This window comes from Eleutherodactylus coqui, chromosome 7 (genome assembly GCF_035609145.1).
Source record: "Eleutherodactylus coqui strain aEleCoq1 chromosome 7, aEleCoq1.hap1, whole genome shotgun sequence".
NCBI classification, from domain to species: Eukaryota; Metazoa; Chordata; class Amphibia; order Anura; family Eleutherodactylidae; genus Eleutherodactylus; species Eleutherodactylus coqui.
This window is the reverse complement of record NC_089843.1, coordinates 90,625,650-90,644,059: the sequence shown is the minus strand read 5'-3', so window position 1 is coordinate 90,644,059 and position 18,410 is coordinate 90,625,650. Positions and strand designations below refer to the sequence as shown.

Below are 18,410 nucleotides of genomic sequence, written 5' to 3'. Positions count from 1 at the left end.
TGGGATTCACCACTCAGGAACCCCGCCAATCAGCTGATCCCGAGGACTGCTGTCAGTGGGGCCATCAGGTCTCCGCAGGGGAAAGTTAAGAGTGGCTAATGTTGTGCAGATATCATATTGTCAGTTGTTAGGTCACAATTATTAAAAGTCCTACTGATAAAACAATCTCACATTAGATTAACTTGAATTATGGTTGAAGAATTTTTTTTCTTGTCCTTAAAGAGTCCCTTCTTGTTTGTATTGTTGTTTTATGTAGGTGACTCCTACTTTTTTGAGAAGATTTGGTTCTCATTCAATTCGATCTTTTGTGCTATCCAGAAAAACCTTCCTTAGAATCTTGGCTCTCGGAGGAGAACAATTCCCACCTCTAAGTGTCTTAAAAAGTTGGAGACAGCCTGGAAACAATACACGGATCTTCAATCTTTATGGGGTCACAGAAGTTTCAAGTTGGGCAACTTATTATGAAGTTCCAGAGTCTGTGCTTAACTCTCAATCGGGGTATAGTAAAATTAAGATGTTCTTTATTTGAAGCTCGGGGTGTTTGCATCATTTCTGAACAGATGGCTGTGCATGTTGGGGTATGGGGCATTAGATTGGCATATATAGGGTTGAGGAAGAACTCTGTCGTCACATGATGAGTGCTTTGGACTGATGGTGGATAAGTCTTATGTGGGACTGTTCTATGATTTACTTCTTATAAGAGGTGATTGATATCTCATGCCCTCTCATGACAACTGATTTTTGATTGGGTGATAGTAAAGCTGCTTATACACTGAATGGCCACTTTGTTAGAGGCACTGATTCTTTCACCATTTGGAGCTTCCCTGTATGACAACATGGTACCCCAGAATTCAGCAGGAAATCAAGTGAGCCAATTTTCCAGGGATCGGCTTCAGTGTGGGCTTTTCTGGTATGCTGAGAATGGTGGGATCGAGAAAACTCATCCAGTAAAAGGAGATCCTGTGGATGTAAACAACTCCTCAACAAAAGGGGTCAAAGGAGGATGTCAAGAACTGTTCTGATGAATAGGTGGTGCACAGTCAAGCAAACTGCAGTTGAATACAATGTTGTTACTTTATCTTACATAAAACTAGTTGTTCCTTAGCACAGTTGGGATATAACGGCAGATGACCAGTTCGAGTGCCAATGCTAAGAGAAATGGAAAGGCAAGACTCTGGTGGGCAAAAGAGAGAAAAATCGGATCACTGAGCAGTAGAAAAACATCACCTAGTCAATTAAATCTAGATTTCTGTTCCACCATGTGGATCGGAGAGTCAGAATTTGGCAAAAGCAGCATGAATCGATGAACCCTTCCTGTCAGGTGTGAACAGTTCAGCCTGGTGAAGGTGGAGTAATGGTGTAGGGAATTTTTTCTTGGCACCCCCTGGGTCCTTTTACAAATGTAGCGGTCTATGCTACAGATCCACTATATCTGTAGCGCAGACCACCCTGCAGCCGCATCAGTTGAGTAGCGCTGCCGTTCAAAGGACTAGTGGTGCCGTTATACAGTTAGCATAGCCTGCTGAGTTGCGGCTTAGCGCGACTGACTAGCAGAGTAGTGCGCCAACACAGCATGCATTATCACTACTACTTCTGTATTTGTGGATGGATCCCACCATGAATCTCTCTGGTTGTGAAGACCATAGGAGGTTCAACACACTACTAGATGGGTGTCTAATGAAGTGGCCATTCCGTGTATACTCTAGATAGTTGTTCATTCAATAGTAATCATGCCTTATCACTCCATTACCATGTAATATCGCTCTGCCAGATATGTGGTATTTTTACCAGGTACCCTATAAATAAAGTGGATTGACTGTGAACATTGAATGTGGCAAGTACTCCTTCATATTTTCACCTGAAATGGACAACTAGCAGCTGTTGATCCCAGCAGAAATCCAGCAAACGTATTTCCTCCTATCCACAAGCACACGGTCTCTTCTTACTACTACTTGGCCTCTCGGCCAACGGGGCTGAGCTATCTCTACATGTTGATATATCTTTGCTCCTTTTTTTGTTTTGTCTTAAAGGCTCAATGATCCAGTGCCGCTTGGCAATCCTCTGCATGGAACGATGGTAGAAGTCCGAAATGATGATGGTGTCAGGGTTGAAGAAGGCGAGGGACAGGTTTATCTGGGTAGTGTAACCGTTTTTGGATTGTATTGTCTGCCTGCAACTGCTGTCTATCTGCTGTTCGTCTGCAAGGATGTAGGAGAGTGATACAAAGAATTATCTGTAATGCTGGATATTGCTGCTGTCCACTTTCAGGAGGGAGACGACGAATATGTTTTTTGGATGACGAGACGACTCTGCCTCATGGAACAATGAGAGCAACTGGGGACTGGGTCAGATTGCAAGATGGGAACATGTTTTACTTGGGACGCAAGGATAACCAGATTAAACGTCACGGCAAGAGATTAAATACGGAGTACATACAGCAGGTATGTGGGTGTCCAGGTGCCACTTCACTTTTCTATACAGAATCATGACACAGTGGTGGCTCGGTGTATTCTATATCTGAAATCACTAAACTTTACAAGTACACCAGTCGTGACCTCTCACTTCCCAAAACATCCCATCGCCACCGTCCGTTTACCCCTAGTCGCTCCATGATACCTCCTGTGAATAGGGGATACCTTGATGCTTTGGTAGAACCCCAGTTTCAAGTTCTCTTTTGGCCTTTCGCTATATAATAATATTGGGTGCGCTGTCGGTATGTGGTTTACTTGGCTTAAATCTTCTCATTTCCCAAGTGAAAGAAGTAATTTGCGATTCCACTTATTTACAGATCCGTGGCACAGTGCCAAATGGGAACGGAGAATTGACTTTTCATGTACTCCTGTTTCAGGTGGTAGAAGAACTTGACCCCGTGGAGTCGTGTGCAGTCATATGGTTTAAGGCCAAGCAGTTAGTCTTATTTGTTGTGCCAAAAAGACCCCTAGAAGAGAAATCCTTATGGAGATCCTTACAGGCTCATCTCCTGAGTCATGCATTGCCTGACCACTTGGTTCTGGTAGACTCCATTCCACATACAAAACATGGTAAGTTCTAGAACTGGTCACATCTTGCCTTATCCTATATGCAATGGAACGTAAAGTGGTCAGAGACCTTTAGGTAAGTGGTGGTAGATGTGGGATCTAACAATAATCCAGTGTCTGTAGCCCCCATATGTATGGAATTGGGCACCTTTAACCCCTTCAAGACCAGGCCTGTTGATGCCTTAATGAATAGGCCAACTTTTGGAAATGTGACATGTCACTTTAGCAGAGAATAACTCTCTGTAAAGGTTTTACACATCCAAGTAATCCCGACATTGTTTATTGTCACAAATTGTAGTTTTGGTGTTAAAAGTAGTCAAATAGGATTTACATATAATTAGTTTAAAAACCCCAAAATTGAGGAAACTTGTTAAAATTTGTTCTTTTTTAACCTCAGTATGATAAATATGGGCCTACATGCCGTACAAATTCTTTATCAAATATATACTGTATATACTCGAGTATAAGCCTAGATTTCAGCACATTTTTTTGAGCTGAAAAAGCCGCTCTCGGCTTATACTCAAGTCAGGAAAGGCTTTTTTTTAAAAACTCCCATCCGGCGTCTGGGTCTCCGGCGGCGGTGCGGCAGGCTGCTTGAATTCTCTCCGCTGTCATCCCCCGCCGTACTCTTTGCTAGGTTCTGTCACCCCCCCATTAGCGCTTTGTAAGTAAGAGATGTGATTGGATCAAGCATCAGCCAATCACAGTCAGTGCTCGATCATTCACAGCCAATCAAGCTGCTTTAGAATTCTCCCCACTGTCATCTCCCTGCTCGGCTTTCAAATACCCTGCTGTCAGTGCTGTGTAAGTAAGCACTGTGATTGGATCGAGCGCCAGCTGTGATTGGCTGGCGCTCAATCCAATCACAGCGCTTACTTACACAGCACTGACAGAGCCAAGCAGAGAGGACGGCGGGGGATAACAGTGAGGAGAATTCAAGCAGCTTGTTGCACAAACACAGACGCCGGCTGGAAGGTGAATATGGGGGCTTTTGTTTACCTAGTATATACTCTAGTATAGCTCGGCTTATACTCGAGTCAATAAGTTTTCCCAGTTTTTTGTGGTGAAACTTATTGTCTCGGCTTATACTCGGGTCGGCGAATACTCGAGTATATACGGTATTTTACTTTTATTTTGGAAGCGCATTTGAAAAATTCAGGAGCGATTCAGGAGACTTGCTGATTCAACATTAATTTTAAAAGTTTTAACGTAGATTTTGTTTTTCATTTATAATTGAATGCACATATTATTGATTTAAATTAATAGAATTAACTTCTCCACTATGTTAATGTAAGCGTACGTTCACACTCAGTGGAATTGGCGCCGATTTTCCGCTGTGGAGAATCCTCGTAAAATTCCACATTACACAACTGGTGCGCATTTTGGGGCAAATGTTGTTGACATTTTTCAGCAGCAGACTTCACCCCTACATTTGAAAGGGTAAAATCAGCCGGGAAGCCATGTCATAAGCCGCACCATATGGTCTGGATTTTGACAGAGATTTTGTTGCGGATGTGTACCAAAATCCACAACGCAAAATTTGCTGTAGATTTTGGCACTTATCTGCACCAAAATCGTCTGCGTGTGAATGTAGCCTCATAAACTTCATTTTTTTTCTAGATAAATAAAATAACTTTTACACTGTACAATTGCCTATACAAACTAAATAGTGTAGGTGATTGTATTAGAAGGGGTTAATGTCTGGTGCTTTATGTACTACACTTTCCGTATCTCTCCATCCATATCGCACTGACTGGAGAAGACAGAGGGAGAGACACTGATGCAGTGCTGACATGCCGGGAAAGTTTGCAGCATTCAGACTTTCTTGGCCAGTTCTGTGATTAGCTATCACTGATGACGTCATCGGGACCGATTATGGCACCCAAACACACTGTTAGTAACAACCTGTTTGGGTGTTTTACCCTCTTTGTATGAAAGGGGTGGGGGAGTGGTGTAGAGTTCCTGGCATAAATTTACATCACTGCTACACAGAACCCAGGCAGCAGTGACCTGAATTTACTGCCTGTGGTCGCGGAAGGGTTAATTCTTATACGTTGTGCACAAGAAATCTCATGGCAGTCATATCTATAAATATGCAAGCAAGAATGTATGAATACACTGTCCTACCCAAACGTATTTTGGAGACCCCTATCATTAGAATGAATCATATCATATTAGCATGTCCTCTGTCCTAAGTCATGTTGTATAAGATGCGGACCCTTAGAGCAAGTCAGCCATAGTTTGTGATGGGAACTGAATATTATCCGATATACGGGTTATACCACTGCATGCAATCCATTGGCCCATCTACAATGGTGCAGGGATCATTGACATTGGACAGTTCAGCAACAGAAGAATGTTCTTTGGTGTGACCAATCTCACTATTCCATCTTCAAATCATCTTTTGAATCAAGTATGTTGTGCCAGCAGTTAAGTACGGTGGAGGTTCCATCATGGCCTGTCAATGTTTTATGTGACATGGTCTCGGTCCATTGGTTGTAGTGGGAACAACCATGAACATGGAGGTGGACCTTGACACTCTAGACAATGTGACAATACTCTGGGAACGGTCAGCAATACTTTCAACAAGAAAACGCCCCAACCTGAACCCCGCTGAACATCCTTGGGATGAACTGGAATGTCGGGTCAGAAAATATGAGCAGTGTCCATTTTCTATGAGAAAACTCGGCAGATGTTTGCAGGATGATTGGAGGGAAATACTAGCTGATTGTACTGGACATTAGTATAAAATATGCTACGGAGAGTATCCCGTGTCATTAGGGCCAAAGAAGCCCTACTAATTATGAACATATGTAAATAAATACTACTATTTATTCTTGCTTAGCTGTCCAGTTACTTTTGGTAGGATATTGTTCACCCCCTCCCCATCCGGTCTCGGGACAGAAATTTGTCTTGAAAGCGGAGGGTCACTTTTAATATTTCATAATCTGCATTTATGATTCATTAATATTTCTATATAAAGTAAAGCATGTATAATTTTTCATTTATCTCTCAAGGTAAAGTAGATCTTTCTAGATTACATCTAATTTATGGTGACCACTTACGGGAAAAGATGGGCGCACAGTTACCACACATAACGGATGGTTTGTGGCATAGCTTGCAGGACCTGTGGAAGGTATGGCTTGTAGCTTCTCTATATAGCATGTTGTCTTTTAGGTCATCCTTCTGCAGTAAATATCGTCTCTTCTTTCCTATCTAGTCCTTGCTCGGACTTCCTGAAGGATGTCCTGACGTTCCTGCAGATTCGGTCTTTTTACTCAGTGGTGGGGACTCTTTAAAGGCAATTCGCTTCCATGAAAAAGTGGAGACTTTGGTTGGTAGACCCGTCCCGGGACTTTTAGAGGTTCTCCTCAGTGATACTTTCCTGGACATTCACAGATACATTCTCAAGTGTACGTCTCCAGTCATGGAGACTCCTACAAGTGTAAATGGCCAACACGGTGTAGAGATCAGTGAGGGCTACCCAATTAAACGAAAAGCTGACGCTCAAAAACTACACATAACTGCTGCTTCCTTTGTATCTCTGAGCCGAGGCAACAGGCTGTTCCTACAACTTTGTTCTGAAGAAGCCGGCCAGCGGTGTGAAGTAACAAATGGGTTAAGTCAAGATCTGCTATGGTTTTTAAAACACAGCGATGCTGGCGCTAAACATACAAAGCCAAATCCATCTTCCGAGCAGATAATGACTCTACAAGAGAGATGGACATCGGACACAGGAAAATGTGTGGATGCTTCGCCCCTCTTTGTCATATCCCCTAATGAAGCCTCGGCGAGCCTTGTGTACGTCGGATCCCACTCACATAGAGTTCAAGCTCTTGACTTGGACACGGGGGCAATCGTGTGGGAGAGAATTCTTGGAGATCGTATCGAATCTTCTGCTGCCGTGACTAAATGTGGGAAGTTCATCCTTGTAGGTAAGAATTAGATGGATCTTCTGACTGAGAACTTACAGTATCTGCAGTCTACTTATTTTACTTCAAATACTTCTAAGATGCTTCAAACCGTAAACTAAATGCCGTAAAATCACTTATTATGTTGTATATCACTTAAATACCGTTTACTCTACCTTTTAAAAGACAAAATTATAGAGGTGATACCTTTAATGGCTAACCAGGAAAATGATATATGGAAGCTTTCAAGGCTGCTTAGGCCTCTTCTTCAGGCTCAGTAACAACCTGTATCTGGAGAAAGAGCAGAGATATAGAGTGATGCACGGAGAGGAAGAGCGCAGCATTAAACCCACTAAGGAGCAAGCGCCGGAAATATATGGTGCTTGATCCTGGGCTTTAATCCCGGCCAATAGTAAATATACGGCACGAAATTAAAGCTCCTGCAGTCTAGCAGGAACAGGTCAGGTTCTCGGCTGTCAGACATTGAGGGCCACAAGGAGAAGACTGCTTTCTCTTTAACAGGCTACATAATGCTCAGCAAGTGCTATGTAGAAAATGCAAATTATATATCAAAACCTCATAGTTACGATCCCATTCCTGTGCTTTATCTTAATGTAATTATAGTAAAAAAAAAACCTGTATATTTAAATGTATTTTTTTTAACTTTTTGTTCACATTACCCCTTTAAAAAAAAAAAGGAAATTGAAAAGATTTTAGTGAAAAAGGGTCCTTTCAAAAGAACCCAATATGTGACGAAGAAAAAAAACTCGACAAAAATAATTTTGTCAGGCCAGGAAAAAAAAAATATAGGGCTGCGACATGATTAGGGATGGAAGCCAAACCAGAGTCCTCTTCAGATCTTGCCAACCAGAACCCTACTTTGCACCGATTAGGGGCAATAACCCAGAAACGGATGGCATGCTATGGGTGCACTTTTTCATCTCCCATACATTTATTTGAGATGGAAAGAGCCTCTCCCGTTATGTATATTTACATTCATAGAAGAACTTCATTAACGTTTTACCATGAAATAAGAATAATGTGGTATACAGTAGACAGGAAGCGAAGTAGAGGACTGTAAAGCATTGCTTTATAGTTCTTGGTAAGCCTTTAATTCTAGCACTTGACAGACATTTTAAGGGTGTATTCACATCTACGCTCGAGGTTCCGCCGTTCAGGGAGCAGGAAAGGGGAATGCCAATGGCTGAAAGGCTCCATCTCTGGATGGAACATAACAGCGCCAGACGGACCCCATTGACTGTCATGGGGTCTGTCCACTTTCTGCCCTGCTGGATCTACGATGGAACCTTCAAACCGGCCTAAGAAAGGGAAGTAGTGGTGGATATAAGTAAGTAGCTGTGGTTTGTTTGCAGGCTGCTATGATGGCGGTATCTACACACTGAAGAGGAGTAGTGGAGATACACACTGGATCTTCACCACTGGCAACGCCGTAAAGAGCTCTCCCACCATAGATCCTGTGTCCGGGCTGGCATTCATTGGCTCACATGATCAGTACTTGTATGCTTTGGACGTTGACGTATGTATGATTCAGATCTGTTCAGGCTTTTGAAATGGTAAATCATTGTTTCATCCACACACATAATAATTTACATGGTAGATCAACAACTTATGTAATGTGATGGCCCTAAACGAGAACACCTATGTCGTAGTGGATTTGTCATTTACCTTCTTTGCTGGGGCCCATCTGAGAGCATTTTGTGCATGTATGGTATACCTTATGTATCGGGGCAGACCCAACCTCCACTATCAGTTGTCATCTAGTGTACCATGCATACAAGGACTGATGTGGCAGATCTGTTTTTCATCCGCATCGTTTCCTGGCTATTTCCAGCCTCAAGAACATTGACAAGACTCAGTATCACTTCATCATTAGCCAAAGCAGCTAGAAAGGGTGTCTCCTGTTTGGAGAACGCTTCATCCCCATATAGCACATGGTCCCTCATTCATTTGACCTGCCACTATGTAATATTTTACCATACTAATGTCACCAGAGGCCAAGGCTTCCACCAGTGATACTGTCTGTTTTCAGTAGACTTGTCCATGGCATTCGGCTAAACGCAGTGATGGCTGTCAGAAATATTCCAAAGTCCATCTGAACTAAAACCTGATTATTTTAGCATGGTTTCCCATAAGTAAGGCCATCCACTCTACGGTGCAGCCCAGAATGAAGCACTGGAAGGATTAGATATACTGAAACTTGTACCAGAAATGAACATTGTGTTGATACATTGTGATCATATCTTGTTGCAGGCCAAGCAGTGTGTGTGGAGGGCTCATTGTGAAGGGGGGGCCGTGTTCTCTTCTCCTTGTATTAGTACAAAACCCCATCATTTGTACATGGCTACACTAGCGGGTCGACTGCTGGCATTTAACCCAGTAAGTACATGATTGTAGAAACTTAGATCGGTTGATTTACTGCAGGTGTGAATTCACAAATTACTTAATCTGGGATACCTTCATATAGTTCACTTCAAACCGTGATCTGAAGAATAGACATAGTGCTGGCGTACTAGAGTATGCAGAAGCCCAGATAAGGACCTCTACCACCTGATCAATAACGGGCAGTTTAGGACGTCTTAAGGACCAGCGGGTTTTGACCCGATAGCACCATATACTTTTTTTCGGGATTTTACCCATGGTAATTTACTGACCTCATTTTTTCTTCTTCAGACACCAAAATTTTATTTTTGCCACAACTTTTCTTTCAAATAGTCTTGATTTATTAATTTAAAATGCTGCTTTTGATGTCTGCAGTTCCTATGCAGACCATTATATACCCGGCTCATGCCCAGCTTCTCTGTGGTTGGATTACAGTCCCACTTTGTATATAGTGTGTTCCTGCTGTTATATATTACTCCTCCTCTTCTTGCTGTAGCTAGCGTAGAATTCTAATAGGCGCCATGTATAAATGGAAGCCCTCAGGGACGCCTTCTTGTGTGGGAGAGGAGAGGTTGTGTCCCCGGGGATGAGCGCTGCCTGTTTCGGTTGAGATAGTTCCACCTGCTTGCTGTATGAGATTATACAAGTTGCAGCACCTAATGACTAACTGAATGATGCTACTTATGTTACCCAACGACCTGAGATACTTCTTATTTGTATAGCTCACAGGAAAGAAACTATGGAAGATAGACATCGGCAAGCCTGTCTTTTCTTCTGCATTATGCGACCAGAATCATATTTTTGTTGGCTGTGTGGATGCAAATTTCTATTGCTTCAGTCATACGGGTGAAAAGGTGAGTAATGCAGGAATAAGTGATACTGGAGAAAATCTGGAGCACCAAGAATACGAATGTAAATGTAGATAGGGGCACAGTGAACATGTGTAATATGAATCATTAGATATGTCACTGTAGGGAAAATATAATGGATTCATAAAGGGGAAGATAGAATAAACCCAACAATCTCTGTTAAGGATAGTCCTTTAGTTGCCGAACGTTTCCTGGTTAGCAAAGTCCATCCATGACTGGATATGCTTAAGGGGTTCTCTTACTATACGTAACCCCTTTTGAATGGGTGCTGCAGAACTGGCTTTGGACACTCCTGGCAATCAGCTGATATTGTTGGGGGAAGCATTGGCTGACTAGTCACAAATGTATATAAATGGCCATCCATGTAATACATAGATGGCTCGATCCATCAGAGCAGGAGATTCTCTCCATTGTGGCTAATAAAGTGGTGTCCAGAGTAGGGGAACCTCTGTGACACCTCTATTACCTGATAGGGCATTTATATAGGAATTGTCTTCATGAGACGGCTCCTTTTATTTTCATGGTATTACATTTTTTAATTTTAGAAAAACAGCAATAAATTTATGTATAATCTTTCCTAACATCCACTATCCTAACAAAAGTAATTGAACACCTGAGCAAGAATCTAAAGTAGTATTTATTTTCATGTGTTAATACTTTTTTTTTTAAAGGAATTTTATTTAGCCAGAAATTAACAAGCATATAAACACGTAAACACATATACATATTTCTTCTTGGCATGCTATACCTGGCTAGTACTTTTATTTCTTTCGCCCCCTTTAAACTCTTAACTTTATCAGTTATTGCTAAACAGTAGTTTAACCTTGAATAAATCAGCTGTGATCAATCAGGAAGAAGAGAAAAAAAAAAAAAACCCAAAAACTTAAACTTAGCCCCCCCCAACCCCTTGGCGCGACTCTCTTAAGAGCAACTGTGGGAATAGAGGAGAAAAAATATTAGTTTTCTGAGCATAGGGTTTTATCGTAGAAAGCAGATTTAGCAGATGTCTCTCTTTTTTTATCCTTCTCTCTCCCTCACTCCCCCCCTACCGCCTGGCTTGGCTCTCCCGACGCGGTCGCGGGGCAACTCACCCAGCTATCCCAAATCTTGTCGAATTTTTCAGGGCACCCCCTGGCCATGTATGTCAATTTGTACATTGGGATTTCAGCATTAACGACCCGGATCCATGCGCTCCTAGTCGGCCTCCCAGGGTGTTTCCAATTAAGTAGGATCACTTTTTTTGCATAGAAGAGTAACAACTTGTATAATGTACGTGTTGCTGCCGCCACCGGCAGGTCTCCCACAAGCCCAAAGAGGCACGTTCCAGGATGCATGATCCTCGGTGCCCCTAGATGTGTTTCCATGAAGACAAGCACGTCTCTCCAGTATTCCTGTAGGACCGCGCAGTCCCAGAACACATGCATGACCGTCCCATCCGCCACCAAACATCGCGGGCACGTTGCAGTAGGGAGCAGGCCCATGGTGCACAACCTGGAGGGGGTATAATATATGCGGTGCAGAAATTTAACTTGGATGAGCTTGTCTCTAGCGCTAACCAGGGGGGGACCAGAGCCACCCAGTATATCCTCGTCCTCCCCTGAGGTCAGGTCAGGAATATCTCCCTCCCATCTCTGTACGGCCCTTTCGCCTAGCGGGGCCAAGCACTGCACCGTGTGGGCATAAAAACTCGACAGCGGTTTGACAAGATTGCACGTCTGCGCCAGGCTCTCCAGCCGTGTCATGGATAGTGGGATAGACAAACCTCCAAACTGAGCCCCGGCTACATCTCGCAATTGATAGTACCTAAAGTAGGAGTTTTCAGGCAGACCGTGGGCAACCCGTAGCTGCATAAAGGTGCAAAACTTGCCCTCGCTGACTATGTCAGAGAGGACATTGACGCCCCGGCGTCTCCAAAAGGCGGACTCCGGGAAGCGCTGGAAGTGTGGCAGTTTGGGGTTATTCCAGAAGGGAGTGTGTGGGGATCGCACAGTCTCCTCTGTAGTGGACAGTCTCGTGACCCGTTGCCAGGTCTCCAGTGTCACCAGCATGGGCGATTGAGGATGAGGGGCCGCTCAATAGCAGTCCCCGTAGGTTCTGAGCAGGGTCCACCATTCTACGTTCCAGGCCCACCGCCGGGTTGTAATTTGACGAGCATATCCACCATCCCGCGTATACCAGTTGGCTGGCCAGGTAGTAGTAATAGAAGTGCGGTAGGGCCAGTCCCCCTCCACTCGATGGGAGGCACAGAGTCTCCAATTTAATCCTGGGTGTAGTGCCCCTCCACAGTATGCGCAGTACGATCCCACGGAGCTTAGTGAAGAATTTTTTAGGGACTAACATAGGAGAATTATGCAGTATATACAGGAATTTTGGTAGCAATTTCATTTTTAGCAGGTTTATTCTGCCCACCAGCGTGAGTGGGAGAGAGGCCCAGCGTGTCGCTGCCTCCCCGGCCCATGCCAAGAGGGGGACCAGGTTGGAGTTGTAAAAGGCGGACAGTTCTGCTGAGACCTTTACTCCCAGGTAGGTGGTCTGGGTTGTCCAGCTCAGCGGGGCGGGCAGAGGGAGCTCGGCGGCCGCAGGGTCCACCGCCAGTAAGTGAGTCTTGTCCCAGTTGACCTTAACGCCAGAGTGTGCGCCGAATGCGTCGAATATAATCAGGGCTGCGTCTAGAGACGCCTCCGGGTCTTGGAGGAAGAGTAGGGTGTCATCTGCATAGAGCGCTATGCGCTCTTCGTAGTTGTTCAGTTTAAATCCCTTCACTGTTGGTGACGTTCGGATTTGGATCGCAAGAGGCTCTATGGCGAGGGCAAACAAGGCGGGGGACAGAGGGCAGCCCTGTCTTGTGCCTCTGCTCAGGGAGAATTGGGCAGAGACATGTGTATTAGTTTTAATGTTGGCCACCGGGGAGTCGTACAAGATCTCGATCCATTTAATAAAAGTTGGCCCGAATCCGAACCGCCGCATCACCGCCCATAGGTACTTCCACTCTACTGAGTCGAAGGCCTTTGCCTGATCTATGAATACCAGGGTGCGCCTCCCGCAGTTAGTGTGCTTGTACGACAAGTGGTTAAAGAGCCTCCGCAGGTTCATGTCCGTACTTTTGCCAGGCATGAAGCCGGACTGGTCCGCGTGTATGATCTCTTTTAGTACAGAGTTTATACGCGTCGCCAGTATTTTTGCGAGTATTTTTACGTCGTTGTTGAGAAGGGAAATGGGACGGTAAGAGCCGCAGTCCGTGGGATCCTTTCCGGTTTTAGGGATCATTATTATGAGAGCTTTACGCATTGTGTCCGGTAGCGCCCCTTCCCGCAAAATAGAATTATATAGTGTGAGGAGTCGCGGGGCCAGGGTTTCCACATTTTTTTTATACCACTCCCCGGGGAGCCCATCCACGCCCGGTGATTTCCTATTGGGGAGTGCCTTAATAGCCTCAGTTATTTCTTCTATACTTAGATCCCCATCCAGGTGGGCCGCGCTGTCTCCACTCAGTGTGGGGAAGGGAATGCCACCCAGGTACGCCAGGAGCTGCGCTTCAGTATAGCTCAGTCTGGAGGTGTACAAATCTCCATAGAATTGGGCAAACGTTTGATTAATTAGTTTGGGATCATTTAATAGAGTACCCGTGCCGTCCCGCACCGCCGTAATTGGTGGCAGTGTCTGATCCTCTCTAGCCAAGTAGGCCAGTAAGTGCATGTGTTAATACTTAGTGGGGTCTTTGTTGGCCTTAATGATTTCAGTTATTTTTTGTGACACGTTTTCGACTAACCTCTAATACACTTCAGCTGGTATTTCCCCCCCATTCATCCTGCAAAAATCTGACGAGTTCTCTCAAAGAAGGTGCATCGACCCATCTACCGTGGTGCTAGCAGCGTCCTCGATGGACAATTGAGCAATGGAAGAACATTCTATGAAGTGATGAATCAGTCTACTCCATCTTCAAAATTGAAGGATGGATGTACCTGGGTGTAGGATGATGCCTGAATGTGTTGTGCCAACAGTTAAGTACAGTGGAGGTTCCGCTATAGCAGGGGTGTCAAACTCATTTTCACCAGGGGCCACATCAGGTTTTTGGTGAACTTCAAAGGGCCGATTATAAGACAGTACAGTAAGGGCTCGTTCACACCAGCGTATTTGCGTACATAATATGCAGAGAACAGAAGCCATTGATGTCAATGATTTCATTCACATGATGTATATTCTCACACAGCATGACCTATATTGTTTCAAACTACGCACCCCAATAGGCCATTGAAGTGAATGGGCCGCGCAAATACGTGGTGAATGCGCAGGAAGCCTATGTATTCAATGCATATTTGCGCACCATCTCAGGGGCCCATCTGCGTTCTTTTCTGCGTGCCCAAATACGCAGGCATCAGCGATTTTCGATTGCGCAAATACGTAGCGTATTTGTGCGACCGAAATGCAATTACGCCCGTGTGAACGAGCCCTAATAGTGACCCCCATAGTGGTCGCAGTAGTAATAGTGACTCTGATAGTGGCCCCAGTAAAAATATTGACCCCCACAGTAGACCAGTTAGTAATAGCGACCCCTACAGTAATATTACTCCCTCCCAGCAGCAATATTACCCACTCCCAGCAACAATATTAACCCCCCCACACAGCAACATTAACCCCCACCAGCAATATTAACCCCTCCCCCCTGCACCAATATTAACCCCCTCCCAGCAACAGTATTAACCCCCACCCACCCAGCAGCAATATTAACACCCCCCCCCTCCTCCCCTTCCCAACCCGGCAGCAATATTAACCCCCTGCCAGCAACAATATTCACCCCCACCAGCAATATTACCACCCCACCCGACCCCCGCAGCAATATTAACCCCCTGCCAGCAACAATTTAACCCCCACCCCCACCCCCCAACACACCAGCAATATTAACTCCCTCAGCCCCGGCAGCAATCAGCATTATTAACCTTCTCCCAGCAACAACAATATTAACCCTCACCCCCCAGCAGCAATATTAACTTCCCCCTTCCCCAGCCATGTGCTTACCTCCACGATCCGAGGAGGAACGGTGCTGAGCCCGGGTGGCATATGAACTTTTCCCACAAGACTTCTGCACTATTGAGCAATTCCAGCAACCTGATTGGTTGTTTGGTTCTCTGGGTTGGCTGATTCCCCAATCAGATTGCTGGAATTGCTGACAAGTGCAGAAGTCTTGTGGAAAAAGTTCATATGCGTCCGGGTGTGCACTGACATCAGTGAGCAGCACGGCACGCTTCCTCCCTGAGTCCTCTCCTGCGGAACTGAAGAGCAGGGGACTCAGGGGAGAAGGGATCAGCGCTGTCAGTGTGATTACCAGCGGGGAGCTGCGGCACCCCAGCTGGTAATCACTACAGTGGTGAGCGGCCGTCGGCACGCCGCGGGCCACATAACACAAGGCAGCGGGCCGGATTCGGCCCGCGGGCCTTGTGTTTGACACATGTGCGCTATAGCCTTGAGGTGTTTTTTTTTTGTGGCATGGTCTCAGCCTGTTGGTTGTAGTGACAAGAACCATGAACACATTGGTGTACCCTGACATTCTAGACAATAATTCCCTGCTGACAATGTGACAATACTCTGGAAATGGTCAGCAATACTTCCAACAAGACAACCTGCCTTGTCACAAATCCAACGCTGTTTTACTTTGGTTTGAGGATGTGGATGTTCCAAGATTGGACTGGCTGCATAGAGTCCCAACCTGAACTCTACTGAACATTTTTAAGACAAACTGGAACATCAGGTCAGGAAATGGGAGCAGCATCCATCTTCTTTGAGAGAGCTAGACAGACATTTACAGGATGAATGGGGGGAAATACCAGTTGAAATGTATCAGATGTTAGTAGAAAGTATGCCAAGGGGAGTATCCCATGTCATTAGGGCCAAAGGAGCCCCACGAAGTATTGACATATATAAATAAATACTACTTTTGATTCTTGCTCAGGTGTCCACTTACTTTTGGTAGGATAGTGTATATAATAAAAGGCAAAAGGAAACCAAGTTACATGTCTGAGCCTTCAACATCAGAGTGTTAGATCACCCTATGTTGTAGGTAAAACCTAATCCATAAAGCTTCTGACACACTCGATGTGTGTCCAAGTTGTGCACAAAGGGTTTGTAGAAATGTTGTGATCCAACTCCTCCCTATGCAGGAACATGTACCATTTATTCGCCTTGGGTAGATAATCTGAATGCTCTCATATTTTTATCTTGTAGAGAATGAGAAGTAATCCACTTAAAAGTAATGTGATAAATGCTGCTCTTCTAAAATGTTCTCTCCATCTTCAGGTCTGGCAGTTACCAGCTGACGGGCCTATATTCTCCTCTCCGTGTATCTCCGCTCTCTCCAAGCACATCACATTTGGCTCACACGATGGCTTCATCTACTGCTGTAGCGCTGAGGCTGAAATATTGTGGAAGTACAAAACCAGCTCACCGGTGTATGCATCTCCATTTACATTTCCCAACCCGCACCCCGGAAGCGCCGAGCTGTTGGCTGCCGCTTCTACGGATGGGAATTTGTGGATACTAGATGCTCACTCGGGACGTCTGATCATGCGGCACACACTAGAAGGAGAGGTCTTCTCCTCCCCCGTGGTTTACGGCAGCCGACTGGTAGTTGGTTGCAGGAATAATTTAATTTACTGTTTTGATTTGATCTGGACTACAAAGTAGTTTGTGGAGATTTGGGTTACGACTCCATGGGGATATTTGATCGCTTGTGAAGAATACGCAAACATCCTTTGTAAGACCTTGAAGGATTTATTTTTTGCAATGGTCGCAAGATGCCTTACAACTTTTTTTTTTCTTGAACATGGAAGTCACACTTAAGTCTTGCTAATGTCGTCATTTTCCTTCATTTTGTTAGTGACCGATGTCACCATAGAGCCCTAGTACTGAAAGAAAACGTAAGAGCAACAGTCTCTGGTGGCAATGTGTATGAAGCTGTGAGTGTGAAATCTCTGTCTGCTGGGCTCCATATTGTTTCCTTTAGGCTTCTAGGGTGGTTCTCAAACAGCATTAGGTGGTAAAGTTAAGTTTTTGAACAGTGACATATCCCCACTGATCAGGTGATCCCGGGCCTTCTGTCAGTGCCGACAGTGCTGGAGGCAGATAGGGTTGTCATGTTGCAGTGCCTAGTTTGGTAGTGCAGGCATAGCGCCCATTGAATTTAATAGAAGCAATGCCTGCAGTACCAAACCAGGCTGGTGCAGTACAGACGGTACTATCTGCTTCCAACGCTGACAGCTCAGACCCCCACTGATCAACGATTAAGGACCTATCATTAGGATAGTAGTCATCAGTAGTTAGTCGCGGACAACCCTTTTAAGGGACCAAGAAGCTGGAAAAAGGGGAGTTATTTGGTAGAATCCTCACACTAGAATGCTGTTCCTGTGATCTGGGCCATTAGTGCTTTTCTATCCCTATCAAAATAGCCGCTATGCAAAGTAAAGGCATCTATTTTTAATCCTACGGAACCAAGAAAGTAAAGTGATCAAAGTCTTTCCCCCATATCATAGACAGGCACAAGAACAGGATTCCATTGTTAGGACTGCACCAACCAAGTCCTCGCAATCCATCTTTCTGGACCCCGGGGATAGTGATCTATTGTGTGAATGGATATTGGGGTCAACTACAGTCTGAACACCTGAATTTTTTTGAATTTGGATAGTTTCTGGTAAATAAAGGCCCATTTAGACAACGATAATCGTTCTGTCTCAATGCGCTGCCATTGTGCACTATTCGTTCCTCGCACATTTCTAGCAATTAGCGATGAGCCTTATCAGTGCCGCACACTGATTTTCTCAGCGGGCAGCACTGATAGCATTCTTTCAGTTGGTATCCCACTGGACCTTCCCAGCGGGATACCAGCTGTGCTCTCCAAAAACACAGCAGCTGCATACAGAAGACAGTGTCCAGCCTTCATTTACACATTAATAAGCTCTTAAGTAGCTAATTAGCTACTTAAAGGGGTTGTCCCGCGGCAGCAAGTGGGTCTATACACTTCTGTATGGCCATAATAATGCACTTTGTAATGTACATTGTGCATTAATTATGAGCCATACAGAAGTTATAAAAAGTTTTTCACTTACCTGCTCCGCTGCTGGCGTCCTCGTCTCCATGGAGCCCGCCTAATTTTCGCCGTCTAAAATGGTCGAATGGCCAAATTAGACGCGCTTGCGCAGTCC

The 18,410-nt window shown here is 44.8% G+C and overlaps 1 protein-coding gene across 1 annotated transcript in view; it reads left to right on the top strand.

Moving 5' to 3' along the window:
• AASDH (aminoadipate-semialdehyde dehydrogenase) overlaps positions 1–18,192 on the top strand; it is a 29,781-nt gene extending 11,589 nt beyond the window's left edge. Inside the window, exons 5-14 of the mRNA XM_066573368.1 lie at positions 257–498; positions 2,031–2,137; positions 2,269–2,441; positions 2,849–3,041; positions 6,056–6,174; positions 6,259–6,973; positions 8,323–8,486; positions 9,221–9,346; positions 10,072–10,203; positions 16,510–18,192. Coding sequence (XP_066429465.1) covers positions 257–498; positions 2,031–2,137; positions 2,269–2,441; positions 2,849–3,041; positions 6,056–6,174; positions 6,259–6,973; positions 8,323–8,486; positions 9,221–9,346; positions 10,072–10,203; positions 16,510–16,896 — 2,358 coding nt within the window. The 3' untranslated portion in view covers positions 16,897–18,192. The remainder of the gene's footprint in view (positions 1–256; positions 499–2,030; positions 2,138–2,268; positions 2,442–2,848; positions 3,042–6,055; positions 6,175–6,258; positions 6,974–8,322; positions 8,487–9,220; positions 9,347–10,071; positions 10,204–16,509) is intronic.
• The last annotated feature ends 218 nt before the right edge of the window (positions 18,193–18,410 follow it).